This window comes from Rattus rattus, chromosome 16, assembly GCF_011064425.1.
Source record: "Rattus rattus isolate New Zealand chromosome 16, Rrattus_CSIRO_v1, whole genome shotgun sequence".
Lineage (NCBI taxonomy): Eukaryota > Metazoa > Chordata > Mammalia > Rodentia > Muridae > Rattus > Rattus rattus.
In genome coordinates, this window is record NC_046169.1 from 37,411,059 (window position 1) to 37,427,703 (window position 16,645).

Sequence of the window (16,645 nt, forward strand, 5' to 3'; positions counted from 1 at the left end):
CCTCCAGGCTGTGAATCCCCAGTGGCTCGGGCCGTGCTAGAAGTTGATCTCCATCTGTTTTCTCACCCCAAGACCTACCTACCCCAATAGACTCTGCCTGACAACGTCCTGCTTTTCATAACTTAAACTGTCATTTAAAAAACAAACATCATTCTCAGAAGTCTGAGGGCTGTAAGACTTGGGCCATACTGTAAGAGGGGATTCCGTGTGCTTCTCGATCCAATGAGGGGGTCATCTCTCCTCTTCTATGAGTCCCCAGAGTGGGAGGCAAGACAGAACACGTCTGAGGATGGTATTTCCAGAGTGTGACCTGAGCCCTCAGCCAGGCGGAGGGTTATTAATAGTCTGGTTTTAGTGCCCTGCACTGGTGCCTAGAGTGGACGCTGCTGGAGGCAGAGGGAGGGCGGGGCAGAGCCGAGCAGGAGGAGGAGATCGTGCCTGAGAGGCTGGCTGGACCCGGACGCTACGGCCCCTCCCAGCTTCCCACCCGCTCCCGGAGCCCAGTTGTTCTCTCAGCGGATTCTCAGGGACTGGTTCATCACCTTTGAATACTCCTGTGACAGGAGGCGCTTGCAAAACCCGCCCCCAGCCCCCAGCAGCAAATAAATAGAAGGCTCCCAGCCCAGAAGCCAGGAGAAGTTTCTAGGCGCGTGAGTTCCCGAGCTTTTATTAAACTCCTGGCTGCGCTCAAGACCTCAGCAGGCTTTGGCTGGGAGCCGGGGCAGCCTGGGAGGAGGGCAGTCGGTGGCTTGCTGATAGCCTGGTGAAGTGGGACTGAGAGAGGCCCTCTGGGATTCTGCTGGGCCCGATTAGGTGGTCACCTTTGTGAACCAGGACCCCAGTCAATTCTGGGCAGCGGATGTTTGGGCTTGTGGCTAAAGGAAGATCAGCATTTTCTGAAGTGGAGAACTAAACTCTGAAAGCCATCTCAAGCCACATCACCTTGCTGTGTGACCTTTGGGTAGGTGGCTCCGTCTCTCTGAGCCTCTGTTTCCCCCTCTAAGCTCAACAAACACCATGGCTGACGGGCAATTGCCTTTCCCGTGCTCCTACCCAAGCCGCTTGCGCCGAGACCCCTTTCGGGACTCACCGCTCTCTTCCCGCCTGCTGGACGATGGCTTTGGCATGGACCCCTTCCCAGACGACTTGACAGCCCCTTGGCCCGAGTGGGCTTTGCCTCGGCTCTCCTCTGCCTGGCCTGGAACCCTAAGGTCTGGCATGGTACCCCGAGGGCCTACAGCCACAGCCAGGTTTGGGGTACCTGCTGAGGGTAGGAACCCCCCACCCTTCCCTGGGGAGCCCTGGAAAGTGTGTGTCAACGTGCACAGCTTCAAGCCAGAAGAACTGATGGTAAAGACCAAGGATGGATACGTGGAAGTGTCAGGTGAGTGACAGGCTGGCAGGGTCGTGCCTCTGTGTGTGTGTGTGTGTGTGTGTGTGTGTGTGTGTGTGTGTGTGTTGTGTTGTGTTCTCCCACGCCCGTGCTCCTATGCGCTCGCTCCCAGGTTCATCCCAGAAAGAGCTTCAGGAGAAGGGACTTGTGACAGACAACATGGCTCAGGTGACCTCAGGTCCCAAGAATGCAACCCACAATGTTATCTTCAGAGACAAGTGTTTCTCAATGGGTGACAGAATGAGCGTGAATGTGATGGAGTAGCTGGGGTCCTCAGGACACTGTGCCCCACCCGAGAGCCGGCAGAAGCCAGGCTAGATGTTTCAATGTGGACAATTTAATATAAAGACCAGATGAATGCACGCAGGACTTCTGAAGTCACAGGGAGAGGGGTTAGCACACTCCAAAGCCAGGGGCACAGGAGCCAGGGTCAATGCAGTCACCAGACGAGGAGACAAAAGCTGGGGTGGCAATGTCAGCAGTAGAGACCTTATCCTAGGTGGAGAGCTGTCTGCCAGGCACCACGCCGAATCGTGTTCTCAGTGCCAGACAGCACCTGTGTTAGTATAACCAGAGGACATGGCTGGTGCGTCCACATCTCCCTTTTGTACTTTAGGAAACTGAGGCACAGAGAGGTTTGCATAGTTTGCTCAAAGCAACAAAGGGTGCCAACCCAGGTTGCCTTGGGAATTGGGGTGGAAGGGAATATATATATATATATATGAATATATATATGAATGAATGAATGACAGTCATCCCGACTGTCTACTCCCCTCTTGCAGCTGAGGAGGCCCAGTCCCAGGCCATACAATGAGTCAGCAAAAAGACCAGAGCAGAGCTTAGGCCTGGTCACCATGCTAGGCCCAGGGCTTTCCTTACCCCATTGCACTCTGGGAGAAAGAATACATACACAGGGGGCAAAAGAGGAGACAGGAAGCTTGGCCCCTGGTAAGCCGGGCCTCAGCAAAGCTTTCTCTTGCCTCCCTCCCAATTAACAGGCCATTAAAAGGAGCTTGTTCTTGGCAGAGGCCTGTCAGCCAGGCAATCAATAACCGCCACTCTGTAAGCATTATCTGGGCAGGGACAAGCCCGTGCAGTGTGCGAGGCGGTGTCTTAAAGTCTCTCCGAGTACAACTGTAAACATCAAACGCCGTGGGTGTGGGAGTGGTGGGGCAGGCGGCACTCAGGGGCGCGTGCTGACGTGGGTGTGGGCTCTCTGCACTGGCTGGCGAGCCAACCCTCGCTAGCCAACGGGACGGCTCCTTTTCTCTTCGGCTGTCTCGTTCCTTTTCTGGGCAACGAGCTCCCTCCCCGTGGGTCCTCGGGAAGGATGGCGGTAGCCCCAACATATCTTTTATCTATATGGTACATGCGCAGATGGTGCTCAGGGTTCGGACGGTGAGTTTGTTCTTGTTAACAGCAGCCACAGCGGTGGCTGTGGTACGGGCACCTGGGAAGGTCCTAGTAATAACACGTGACAAACATTCTTCGAGACCTGGGTTCAAATCCCAGCCCTCCTGTGGGGTAGCAGCACGGTTGCAGACTAGGAAGTCTCTTCGTCCCTCTGAGCCTCAGTGTTCCCATCTGCGCAGTGGGAATCGGGACCATTCCTGTCAGGCAAGGCTAATGGGAAGGTGTAGTGAACGCAGACGATCTATCTAGAGTGTCAGTGAAATGGAGTTAATAGCGCGTCCTGCTGACCGAGCCCGTCACCACCCCGCCCTGGTTGTTTTAATTATGGTTGTTTAATCCAGAGGCTCCCAGATCACCCACACCCTGCAGTCTCTTCTCCATCCCCATTAGAAGGTACTCCTTAACAGGTGGAGTCTGGCAGCCACAGGCTGAGATCTCAGCCACGGACCTTAGTGATCCTGAGGTTCCGGGTGTGCCCCAGACCCCCGATGTCTCTGTCTGTGAGACGGGAACACTGGAAACTAACACACAAAATAAACCATGTCCACGATGCGCAGCTAGACTGTGGCCCCAGCTCCACAGACTCCGAGCCCGCAGAGAGTGAACGATGACAAAGCTTTCTTTTCTCTCATGAAAGGGGTTTGAGAATTAAGATCCGGGGCTCCCTGCAAAAGCAAAGGGAAGTCGGGGAACAGAGTCAAGGACAGCTACAGTGCAAACAAGAGCCTGTCCTTCTGCAAGCAGGTTCAGGCCGGACCTTTGCTCAACCTCCAACTAGGCTGGCTTACTAGTTACTCACGATGGTTTTTTTTTTTAAAGGAGTGTGGGTAGGCTTGTAACACCACCCCTGCCCATTTTACAGATTGTGAAACTGAGTCCTAGGAAGGCTAACTCACCCAGCACAACCAACCACCTGCTTCTTCTCTGGTAGCACCTAATACTTAAAGCCAGGCCTGCCGGGAGGTTCATTGGCTTACTCTAGCTCTAACTGGGAATCTACTTTTAGAGCACCCCACTCCCAACCTCTGGCCTCTGTTTCAACACTGGTCTCAGAAAGAGGGTAGGGCAGATTCGTCATCTGCTTCCGGATGTCTGGGAAGTGGAGGAAAGGCTATTTGGAGTTTTGAATGATTCCAGATGAGCCAAAATCATGAGTAAGCCTCCTCTTGGTGCAGGGCTTGGAGCCTTCCGTAGTGCGTGCAGATTACAGACCTGAGGCGGGGTCATGATTTCCATCGCACCTGGCCGTCTCCTGCAGACAGCAGCCAAGAATGATCCCTTCAAGGGTTACTGGGCCAGGCTTTGGCTGGGGGAAGCCTGGAAAGGCTTTTGTCTTGGCCCCAGGGCCTCTGCTCTGCCTGGGAGTAGCACCTTTCTTTGATGGGTCTGAGCACGTCCCCCAACACCAGCGTTTCTCTCTCGAAGCCACAGCTTTCTAGAGCTCCTGAGAAACATCACAGCCATGCTGTCCTGGGATGGCAGAGGCGATCTTTCTGTACAGACAGCCATCTTCCCTTCCTTCTGCACATACTGCTCACATTGCTGGTGTATGTAAAATGCGAACCAGAGAGCAAGCTTATAAGGTTATGTTTTATTATAGGATAAATAATATATATTATGCATAAACAATTTAATATCATTCACAAATTTATTTTTATGTTAATAATTATATAGAAACGATTATGTAAAATATGTGTGTTAATGTACAAAATAAGTGTATTAATAAGCAATAATATAAATTATATAATAAAACATAATTAAACATCAGACACACAATAAGCCAGGCACGCATGCAAATGATATGAAAACGATATGCAAATGACATGTAAATGAACCGCGAGAATGACCCACCTTCTTTAACACATTTCCAAATTACACATTTCCTTCCAGCGATCTTGGAGTCTTTCCTGCTCAGAGACCCTCGTTCAGCCTGAACCTCATTTTCAGAGCCTGGGCAGGATTCATAGACTTCTGAGGATCCCCATTTCCCTAAACATTGATGTGAACGCCAAGGTTCACCTGTGCATCTTGCCAGGGCGGTGTGACTCACTCCATTGTGTCTCCCAGAGCTCCAGTTAAGGCCGTTTTAGAGACTACACGGGGGGCCAGAGAAGGGTAGAGCCCTGTCAGGGAGTGTTATCTAAGCAGGGACTGACATCTGGCTCTTGGGACTCTGCCCACCTCTTCTTCCAGATCTTTGCTCCATGACTTCTAGGGTCACTTGATCAGGCGTATTCAGGGCGACGCGGCCTCTCTGATTCACTGAGAGTCTCTGAATTTTAGTTTCCCTATCCACTCAGTGCTGGCAATGAAGTCCCTGCTTAAAGGAGTTGGCATTAAGTAAGTTGCTGAGAACAGAGGCCCAGCCTACATGGGTATCCCTTGGCTTACGATGGGACCAGGGCCCCCCAGAGACCTCATCTGAAACCCAAAGTATCCCAAGTTGGAAATGCAGTCACTATGCTGACCTACCGAGTGCCGTGGCAGAGCCCTGCCTGTCTGAAACTGGCTCTACTGTTTAATATTGTTTAGGCAAAATTATCTCACCCAAACGCTGACTTCGTTTCAAAGCATTGGCTGTCTCATGTCAGTTACTGAACGGACACACGGCAGCAGCATGGTAGGCAGAGTGGAGAAGAACTAGTTCAAAGACTGTACGTTGGGGTTGGGAATTTAGCTCAGTGGTAGAGCGCTTGCCTAGCAGGTGCAAGGCCCTGGGTTCGGTCCCCAGCTCCGAAAAAAAGAAAAAGAAAAGAAAAAAAAAACTGTACGTTGCTGGTGTCTGTTGAGCTGACGGTTAGCCCTTCATCTTCTTCACCACTGCCTCTGGCAGTCATGAGGCCGGCAGAAGGAGGAGAGGGTTCAGAAGAGCTGAGTCAGAGGCTCTGGCCTGTCCCCAGTGGAAGCAGGCTCCTCGGAGGGCCCTGGCCTCAGGGAGGGAACAGACCGTGCTCTTAGGACCACAGGACCCTGCCCGTGCAGGGCAGGTAACTGTCACAGAGTTGAACAGAATGACCTCTGGGTTGATAGCACACCCACCCACTGGATACAGAGTTCTAGCCTCCAGACACAGCAGTTTAAAAGGTGAATTCCGGTCAGTATCTCTTTCCTCCCTGTAGTGGAACAATAGTGACTTTCCTAAGGACCATGTAGTAATGTAGCTCAGGCCTTAGAAGGTCGCAGGCTTGCCTCAAATCCCAGAGATCACTGGGCTTGGTGTGAAGATCTGTCTGCATGACATTTTAGTGGGGAGGGGAGGCTTCCACAAAGTAAGGGGTAGGCTTTGTCAGACATTACGGAGTCCTGAAGTGGAATATGATGCAGCCATTAAAAATTACAAGGTCCTGAGTTCCAGTCCTCAGAGCCCACCTAAAGGCTGGCATGGCAACCTGAGCACTGGGGAAGCAAAGGCAGGAGAATTCTGGGTACTTTCTGATCAGCCAGAATAGACTAGTCAAGTGAAACTCCAGGTTGAGTGAAAGATCCTCCCTCAGAAATCTAAGGTTGAGCCCCCACCCCCACCCCCTGCAAGATGTCTCAGTCTCAAAGGCAGCCTGAGATTACATTTGGACCTGGGGATCCACAAGGTAGGGATGGATGAACTGACTGCTGCAAGCTGTCCTCTGATCTCCGTGGCATGTGACCCATACCAAGCACACGATTTTAAATGAATTAATCGACATAGAACCCAAAAAAATCATAAGGTGGATAAGCAAACGAGAAAGACATTCAACATGTGTGCGCATGCACACACGCACACACACACACACACACACACACACACACACACACACACACACACGTGAGAGGTCGCCATTAAGGAGTATTTGGGGGAAATGGAAAGTAATCAGAACAGACGTTCTGATTAGTGCGATGAGATCAGATTTCCAGCCAGTGCACAGAACGATCCCTTTGGTACAGGGTGTGATGTGTGGCCGTATTCTGGAAAATCCCTAAGTTTCTGGGAAGCATTCTCTATGTCTGGAGACGTGAACACGGTATTTATGACAGCCTGGGGGTGGGGCGGGATAATGGGTGGTTGGGCCTTTTGAAGGTTTATTTCCTGCGCGTTATAACATCCATATGCATTATCTTGTAATCAGAAAATGTTATTAAAGGGATGATTAACTGGTACAAAGTATCGCTAATGCAATCACCTGTAAATGACGGCTCGAAGACACTTTGGACCTCCACATGATGCTGTAATCCCCCTGGGTATTTATAGACTGTTTTATGAAGCTCCCGTGCGTGAATGTGGCGCCTGGGCTCTGGAATGTGGCTTCAAAAGGGAAGTGCTGAAAGGTGGCCGAGCCAGGCACTAATCCTGTTTGTTCAAAGAGAAATTGGAGACATTTTACTTTAGAAGAGGGGGAGGAGGAGGAGGAGGAGGAGGGAGGAAGGAGGGAGGAGGAGGGGGGGAGGAGGAGGAGGAAGAGGAAGGGGATGAATGAGGAGAGCTGAGAGGATCATAATTTGCACTGTAAAAGCCATGGTCCCAACCTTCTTGTAATTTCATCTTCTCTTCCATAATTGGGAGAAGGAGCCCCTGGAAGGTGGGGCTGTGGAATCTCTGCCTCTCTGGCTCTGTGGCTCCCTCTCAGAGGAGAGCTGCCTTAGGAGAGTCTGAGTGTCTCCAGCACCATGAAGCTTTGAAGAAAGGCTGTCCTTTCTCTAGGATAAGGCGATACTGAGGGCTCGATGCAAGCGTGACAGCAAGAGGAGTAGGAGGCCACAGCATCTGGCCTTGATTCAGCCAGAACCGATCAAAGCCCAGAGCAGCCATCCACCTTTCTGGGTGAACTCCAACCCACTCTAGGCGCTGAGTCCATACTTCAGTAACAGCAGGAGAGAGAAGCTGATCCGTAGAACCAGGGAAGGGTGCTGGATGGCCAGGGAGTCCCCGATGGGGCTTCGGTTCTTCCTCCTATGTCACTGATCGATCTGTAATGCTAAGCTCCTGGATCTGCAATGGCTGCCGGCTAGTGGGTAGGGGTGAAGCGGGAGGCTGAAAGTTAGGGAGCAGGCGTCCCAGTATAGCACTGAGTTGTCAACAAACACTCGTCAAAGTCCTCTTTCCTGCCCATCAGATTAGCTCATCTTCAGCCAGCCTGGGAGGTAGGCGTGAGTCTATATGCCAAAGTCCTGAGGCTCAAAGCCTGAACTCTGAACCATCCCTAAGTTAATGAAGACAGGAGCAGAGCAGGATTGGAAATCAAACCCATATCCTGAATGATAACCAAGGGATGCGGATTCTAACACACGATGACGCTCTTGTCTTCCAGGCAAGCACGAAGAGAAGCAGCAAGAAGGTGGGATTGTCTCCAAGAACTTCACCAAGAAAATACAGTAAGTGGCCTTGCGGGTGGACTGCAGGCGGGCATTGCGATTGTGAGTAGAGCCCAACTTTCTTGGGAGAGACACACCTGGGCAAGGAGCTGAGCTCTCAGAAGCTGTCATAGTAAACCTTCAAGAGGTGACCCCAAGTAGGGAGTTAGATTGTCATTTCATCAGCTTGGGGCCCTGTGAGAAGGGCATTGACCCCATCAGGGAACAGAGAGGCAAAACGATTCATCTATCATACACTGAGAACCGTAGTGCTCATCCACCCAGGAGGATAGACAGGAGAGGGTATTGCCATCAGAGTAAGCCTCCCAGTTGCTGTGATAGGATCGTGTGTGTGTGTGTGTGTGTGTGTGTGTGTGTGTGTGCGTGTGTGCGCGCACGCTTGTGCATGCATGAGCATGAGTGTCCATGTACACGTGTGCAAGTGTGTGCATGCACATGTGTGCATGTGTGCATACATGTGTGTGCATGTGTGTATGTGTGTAAATGCATGTGTATGTGTGTGCATGCATATGTGTGCATGTGTGCATACGTGTGTGAATGTGTGTATGTGTGTGAATGCATATGTATGTGTATGCATGCATGTGTATGTATATGTATATGCATGTGTGTGTATGTGTGTGCGTGTGCATACATGCATGTATGCGTGTGTGCAATGCATGCATATGTGCATGTTCTGGAGTGCATGGACTCTTGTGTTTGAACAGAGGCCAGCTGCAGATGTTGTGTGCTCTGCTCCTACATTTCCTACCTTACTGCCCTGAGTTAGAGTCTCTCACTGACCCTAGAGCTGGGCTAGTGGCCAGAAAGCCCACACCAGTCCTCCTGCCTCCCTGTCTCATAGCAGTGGGGTCACGAGCATACACTACCACGCATGTGTTTTTCCATGAGTGCTGGAAATTTGAACTCAGACCTTCATGCTTGCACACTGAGCCACCTCCACAGCCCCTCTAGTAGGCTGTCTTCCCCTACAGCTAAGGTAATACCCACGTGCCTCAAAATACTGACTTACTGTTGTCTGGTTTCCTGAGATCACTCTCACCAGCCATGGAGGTTTGGAGACTGAGATGCTGCTCTAGAGGAAGGACCAGTTTGACGTAAGGGAGGGATTCTCATTAGCTCTGGTCTTGTGAGAGCCGTAAGCAGGCGGCCAAGAGGAACAGATGAAGCATGACACATCCCCTAACTGGCAGTCTCTGTAAGGAGAGGAGGCTCAGTGCAGGATGCTGGCTGCACTAGAGGCTCAGGGACCTGTCATGCTGTCTTCCCAGTCAGTACCACTCACTGGGTGTATGTCTGGCCCTGAGGTCTTTCTCAGCCGTGATGGCATAGGACAGGACGAAGATGTATTGCGAACCTCCCTCCCTCCTTCCCTCTGAGTATTCTGGAGAAAGGAAATCTCCAGTAGGTGAAAGGGAAAGGCTGAAGTCTATGGTAAGGATTTAGCACTGCCCTAAACAGGTCTCTGATCTGTTTCCTCCACCTGTTAAAAGGATACTGCTTCAGTATCCTTGCAGAAAGTGGTAGGTGTTCCTAGGGGTCCTCATACAGGAGGTTTGTTGCCAGGATTCTCATGATTGTGTCTGAGCTCCGTACTGGCCAAGATGTCCCAGGTCAGAGAGACTGCATCAGCTGAATTTCTTTCAGCTCAGCAATCTGAGTCTGCATCTTGTGCCCTTCCCTGACTCAATCCCCACAGCCCCCATGGCTCTTGGAAGCCCTTGGAAACTTCCTGATAAGGCAGACACCAGCAAGTTTCTTCTTGCAGTCACTGGCTTGCAATCTGTGACCCTCACCCCTTCCCAGCTCAGCATCCAGATCAAACAGAACTGAGGAGGGAGGGAGGAGGGAGGGTTTAGATGTCGCCTTCCAGAGGCTCAGACCCAGGTTCTGGACAGAATCACAAACAGGGCAAAGATGAGGAAAAGATCCAGCAGGGAACATGGTGAATCAACCATTATCAAAAATGTCCAGGGTGTGAGGAGAGGTGCAGAGGGTAAGAGCTTTGCTCTGTAAGCACTAAGACCTGAGAATGAATCTCCAGCAACCATGGGCAAAACCAGCCACGGCTGTACAGCTGTACCTGTAGCCCTGTTGTTGTGGAGCAGAGGAGGGCAGATCCTAAGCAGTCACTGGGCAGCCAGCCTCACTGGAATGGCCAGCTTCATGTGAGAGATCACGTCACGGGAACAAGGCGGAGACTTATCGCCATTGCATGAGGAAGACACCCATTGTCCTGCTCTGGCCTCCACATGCCAAACATGCACACAAACACACACACACACACACACACACACAGAGAGAGAGAGAGAGAGAGAGAGAGAGAGAGAGAGAGAGAGAGAGAGAGAGAGGAGAGAGCGGTGTCCAAAGCTGGACATGGTGTGGACATGGTGGTTCACACCCAGAACTCTGAAGGCTGGGACAAAATATGTCCTAAGTTTCATGCCAACCTCAGCTAATATAGGCTGCCCAGGGCTACCCAGTGAGACCCTGCCTCAAACAAAACAAAAGAAAACACACCCATTTCCTTCGGATTTCCCTTCCTCTGAGGACTCACAGGAAGCTGCTCTCTGGGAATTCGGAGAGTAGATAGAATTCGGAGTAGTAGTAGTAGAGTGCCTGAGGTTGCTGAAGATGGTGTAACTACTCAGCTGCTGGTGGGTGAGCCTTTTACACCTCGGCTGGACGGAGGCACACCCTGCCCTCAGGCTATGGGATGGTGTTCCCTACATCAGCCCCCCCTCCCAATGCAATTAATCCTCTCTGCAACCTCCTTCTCCGAGGAACAAACATTCTGATGGTCAAGGCTGTGCTTCAGTCTGTGTTGCTGGGACCACCCAAACCTCCTTCCCTTCAACAAGTGGAGGTCCCCAGGGTCTTCCTCTGTTAGCACGGCACACCTCCATCCATTGTGAATGGTCAGTGCCCAGCGGTACCCCTAACTCTGTTAGTATTTTGATTCCGATCCCTGGTGTAGAGAGCTTCCATATTAAGATAAAATTAATGGTTCCCTTAGAGCGACTCGGGTAGCTGCTCTGAGCTTTCATTCTCCCCTAGAGATTTGGAGGACTAAGGCAAAGTGTTTGGTGGGGGGGGGGATTGATATTATTAAAACCCCCAAAGATCAGAGTTACACACAAGAGTGGCTTGACAAATGGGACACATCAAGGCGCCCAGTTGGACACCGGGATAGCCCTGGGCTAGCATCAGGGAACTTGATTGTCTTTAGAGGACAGAGATATTTCTTTAGTCAAGCCCAGGGTCCTTAGAGGATCCCACCTATGCAGATCTCACCTAAGCCTGGGGTGTACTTCCAAGTGGGGTGCACTTCCAACCCCAGAGGCCTGTTTGTGTTGGGTAGGAGAGACAGTTTAGAGGTCCCTAACAGGTCTGAGGTAGGCCCTTTTCTACCCCCCCAGCTTGGAGGAGAAACAGGAAACAGGATGCAGGAAGTCATCCCGGAAGATGCTCAGCATAGAGCACTTTGTTCTTGTGTCACGGCTCCCCGGGTATCTGGTCAGCCCCTGGTTGGCGTCTGTGACTTGAGGTGGCCATGTTATGAGGTCTGCAGGTTTAATCCAACTTATTGTTAAAGGGATCCCATTAAGCACGATTATTAAACTCACCTTGTCCGTGAGGAAACTGAAGTTCAAAGGGGCGGGTGGTGACAGAGTTAAAGTGCCGGTAGGAATAGAGCCAGATGTTTAGAAAACCCTGAAGGAGAAAGGGAGGAGAAATCTGAGCACGCAGGTGGAGCTGGGGAATGCAAGGCTGGATGAGGAAGCAGACAAAACACAGGGAGAGCAACTCTGTAGCGTTTCGCCTTTGTGTGGATGACTAAATAACAAGGCTCTTCCCGGGAGAGCATAGGACGCTGCTGCCAGGGGTTGGAAATGAAAGGGAACCAACCAGGGAGTTGGGAGCAGGAAAGATAGCTCAGTCAGTGTACTGCTTAACGCACACACAGGAGGGCCTGTGCCCCAGCCTCAGCACCCATGAAGAAATCCCAGCATGGTGGCATATGCTCATAATCCCAAGGCTGGGGAGGCAGAGGCAAGAGGTTGCTTGGGACTTGCTGGCCAGAGACAGCCTAGGCTAATTAGGGAGTCCCGGATCCCCTGAACGGATCCCACCAATGATGATGATGGTGATGATGATGATTAATAATTATAATTATAATAATAACAATAACAACAACAACAAACTGGGAAATTCCTGAGGAACGATACCCAAAGTTGATCCCCAACTTCCACATGCTTGTGGACATGTATGTGATCATAATCACGTGAAAACACACACACACACACACACACACACACACACACGCACAATTTGATAAAGCTGTCTCTAAAAGAAAAGAGGTAGCGGTTCCTCTACCTCCCTACTGGATCAAGGGATCTCAGATGACAGATTTCACAGACCTGACTTTCTCAGACTCAGAGACTACCATACCAGGCTTAGGGCTTTACCGGGGCTCTGCGGTCAGCTCACTTTTAATAATGTTAAATTAACACCACCAACGAGATCCCTAAACAATGTACCTGTGAGGGAAATAAACTCAAAAGACTCTATCTACCCCGGGCCACTTCTAACTAGATAAGTTGAAATGTTAAATCAGCTTTTACTGGGAAAGCGAAAGGCAGTTAGTGAAGGGCCCTAGAGGTGACTAGGGTAGTTAGCACTCAGCGGGGGACCGTCATTCAGATGCAAATAAGAACCTAAGGGGAACTTAACGTTTTCCCACATCTCCCAAAACGGGTCTGCTCCTGTCTCTAGGCCTCTGTGTCTCCCGGTCCAAGATCATCCCGCTGGGTCATCAGGAAGGTCTTTTGGGCTCTGAAATCACTGTAACTTGCTTCTAAATATCTACAACTGTCAGGGTGCCAGCATGCAGGGCCAGTGACGGCAAGGCATCCTCACAGCGCTCAGTCGACTCCAGGATACTATTCTGACATTCTTTTCCCTACAAGGAATTAGGTTTGGAAGAGGTCAGATCATCAGTCCCCTTCTGCTGGTTGGAGAAGCTTCAGAATGTAAACTCAGCTCTGCTTGCCTGTGGGGCCCAAAGCTATACTTATACCAGGTGCCCACGGCCCGGCACACAGACGGTTAAACAGAATTGGCCCGTCCCCCACAGTGGGCGGGGCGGTAGGAGGGAGACCCACAGCCCGGCTTTGTGTTCTTGCTTCCAAAGCTTGACTTGGCGATTGTCCAAGTCCTCCAGAAGCACCTTTGTTGATCTTCAGAGTTCCGGCCTGGCAAGAGGATTTTGGGTGGGTGTGGCTCGTAGGGCTTCTGGCTTCTGATCATAGGAAATGACTACCACCCCTCCATACCCCTCCTTCCTCCCCCGGGACTCCCACCCGCTCCACCCCCTAGGGAGCGTCCTACTCACAACCGGGAGAGGCAGAGCTAGCCAGGCCTGTGGGAAGGTCTCTGATGATCCTGGCTACTCTGTCCTTCCCTCACGTGACTGGTACCAGGGGAGGCAAGAGAACGTGCTCTTTGGAGCCCAGGATTTTAGTTCTGAGTCTATCTGCCAACACCAAGCGTAACCGCCTGGAAGCTCAATATCTTTGCCTGTGAAGTAGGGATGGTACTAGGACCTTCTTGGCGGGATTCTTAGCATCTGAATCTGAGGCAACACCCGAAATGTTGAAAGGGCTCAGCGGGTAATGGGCTTTTGTATTCTTACTAATATGGGCATTCCAAGGAAACCATTAACGTGCCCTCATGGTTTTGAGTTTGTTGAAGAAGAAATCATATACCGGGCAGCTTCGTTCCCACCAAATAACAAAGAAAAGATCTTTTAATTCTTAGAGCTGGGTGGGGTGACACATGCCTACAATTACAGTCCTCGGGAGGTCTAGAAGTTAAGGTCTTAAGGCCAGCCAGGGCTCAGCAAGAGGCTGTCTCCTCCCACCTCCCAAGTCCTTCTGAGAAGCAGAATCAGATTTGAAAACACAGGTCCCATCTTTGGTGCTCTCTGACTCAAGTTTATCTGACTCTCCCATCTCCACCCGCGGGTCTCATGATCTATGAAACAGAAGCTTGGATTCACGTGGTTTACTGAACGAGACTCTTAAAAGATGGTAACACGAGGCCCGAGTTCAGATCGGGACACCTTCATAGAAGCCAGGTGCGACCACACACGTCTGTAACCGAGGTGGAAAGATGGGGTATCCCTGAGGCCCAAAGGCTAGTTAGCCTCACCAAATTCACAAACTCCAGGTTTAGTGAGAGACCCTGCCTCAAACAATAAGAAGGCAAACAATAGGGAAAGATTCCCAAAATCAGGTTCTGATGGGAGGGAGGATGCCTGGGTGTGCACGTGCACACACGCACACATGCACACGTGTGTGCACACACACATACAAACATGTAAAAGAACGTTTTCTTTCCAACGAATACAGTAGTTTCAGCTAGATTAAAAACAATCAGTGGGTAAGATCTTGTGTTTTGCTCTCCTAGGCTTCCTGCAGAAGTGGATCCAGTGACTGTATTTGCCTCACTTTCTCCAGAGGGTCTGCTCATCATTGAGGCTCCCCAGGTCCCTCCTTACTCACCCTTTGGAGAGAGCAGCTTCAACAGCGAGCTTCCTCAAGACAACCAGGAAGTCACCTGCTCCTAAGACGTCAGCCTTGGTCCTTCTTTGCTCCAGGCCCCTGCCCCAGGGACTCTCTGATTTGAGGGTAGACGACTTTAGCAGCACTCAGATTTAAGGCAACTCAGATGTTGGGGGATGGGAGGGAGAACCGAATGACCATCCCTGGATAATGTAGTAGTAGATTTCTCCACAGGGTGACACAATGGGCCCGCCTCGCTTGGTTGCCTTAGGTCAAAGTATTGGGAGGTTTTTCTTCACCTTGTCTGGGTGAAGACACCACACGGTCTGTAGTTGCAAAACAAGCAAATGGGGACTGAAGATTTCATGTTACATTTTTACCTTGCAGCTAATGCAAGACTTGCTTTTCTCTGGGGACCTTCCCACCACCCAGATCCCCTGCTCTGGGCCCTCCTTATATGTGGCTTGGTTGATGGGACTCATTGGCTTACCTCAGTGTGTTTCTAAACTCTGTCTAGAAGAGGTTATAGATAGGTCTTATATCCCCATACGGGATTTATCCACATAAAACACAGTCTGGATTTTTCGCAGCATGACCCCGTGGCTCTCAAACCATCACCACCAAGGACTCTGGGAGCCCCTCAGTTAATTCTCCGGCTAAGGTCCCCTTTATTGTGTCCCCTGTGTCCAAGTCAGGTTTTTACAGAGAGCTGTCTTCAGGCAGCTCCACCAGGAACCAAGCAAAGGTCAGACAGCCTGGCACGCAGGCTAGTGGTATTGTGTATGTGGGGGTGGGGGTGTCTTCATTGTGTGAATTGAGCTGTTGTTTAGGGGGGAGATAAGAGTAAATAATAATGTTCATAATAAAGGAGCTGATGTTCTTAGCACGCCGTGCTTCATTTATCAAGCAACTAAATGTCCTGTCACCGAGGTGCACACACTATCAGGATGCTACGGCCTCAAGTAATGATTTCTCAATGAATAGCGGGCAGGACGGTATACATGCTTCAAGCCTACTCCACAAGAAGTTCAGATGTGCCGGCAGAGCTGTTTCTGCCGCTCTGCTTCCTGTGTTTGGTCTACGCCCTTTGTGGTGACTCCACACAGCCATAGTCTGTCCTCGAGGTTGAAATACAGATGCTAGAATCCATCCTCCTGTGACAATGTAGGGAGGAGAAGGCTGGGGTGAAAGGGACGTCGAAGGTCATACGTCTGTCCAGAGTCCAACTCCTGGTGGCCCAAGAGGACGGGATGACGTCATAGCTACTTTTCTGGTTGCTGTGAAAAATTATTTTGACAAAAGCAGCTTAAGGAAGGAAAGGTTTGCATTGGCTCACAGCGGAAGGGTACGAGCCAAGTACCCCTCCCCCCACAATTAGGTTTCGTTAGTGTTTTATCGCAGCAACAGAAATCAAGCTGGGACAGGGACTCTGAATCCTTACTTGGTGGGAGGCACTCCAGCTAACTGATTTTATATATTCAGTCACGCTAGGCTCCTATGAGGTAGGGTCAAGTCTTAGCTTCCCCTTCTACAGATGGGGAAACTGAGGGCTAGAAAGATGGAATGCACCATCCAAATCACACAGCTGGTAAGCAATACCCCCAGGCAACAGGGATGTTCCCGCAGCCCAGGTCCAGCTCTTCCAGCAAAGGGAAAGCTGAGTTGTAGTTATCAAGTCAGTCCCGATTGCCGGGGTAGGAAAAGGGAGCCTGCAATCGGGCTTTGAGCAGTCAGGCAAGTCAGGGTTGAGGAATCAGGCACAATTCTAAGACCGGAACAAACAGTGGGGGTGCGGGAGGGGTGCGGGGTATGTGAGGTGCCTGAAGCAAGAAAACATGAGCCAAGCAGAAAGACAGGTCTTTCCTGTTCCGAAAGGTCTATTGTTTATAAGACCAACTCCAGAGTTCTTCAGAAGACTCACGAGCCTGCC

General features: G+C 50.9%; 1 protein-coding gene across 1 annotated transcript; it reads left to right on the forward strand.

Annotated features, from left to right (window-relative positions):
* The first annotated feature begins 522 nt into the window (after window positions 1-522).
* On the forward strand, window positions 523-15,601 carry Hspb8 (heat shock protein family B (small) member 8). Its single transcript, XM_032886993.1, has 3 exons — window positions 523-1,384; window positions 8,089-8,152; window positions 14,621-15,601. Exons 1-3 carry the CDS (start codon window positions 1,018-1,020, stop codon window positions 14,778-14,780), a joined length of 591 nt encoding a protein of 196 aa, XP_032742884.1. The 5' UTR covers window positions 523-1,017; the 3' UTR covers window positions 14,781-15,601.
* Window positions 15,602-16,645: the final 1,044 nt, after the last annotated feature.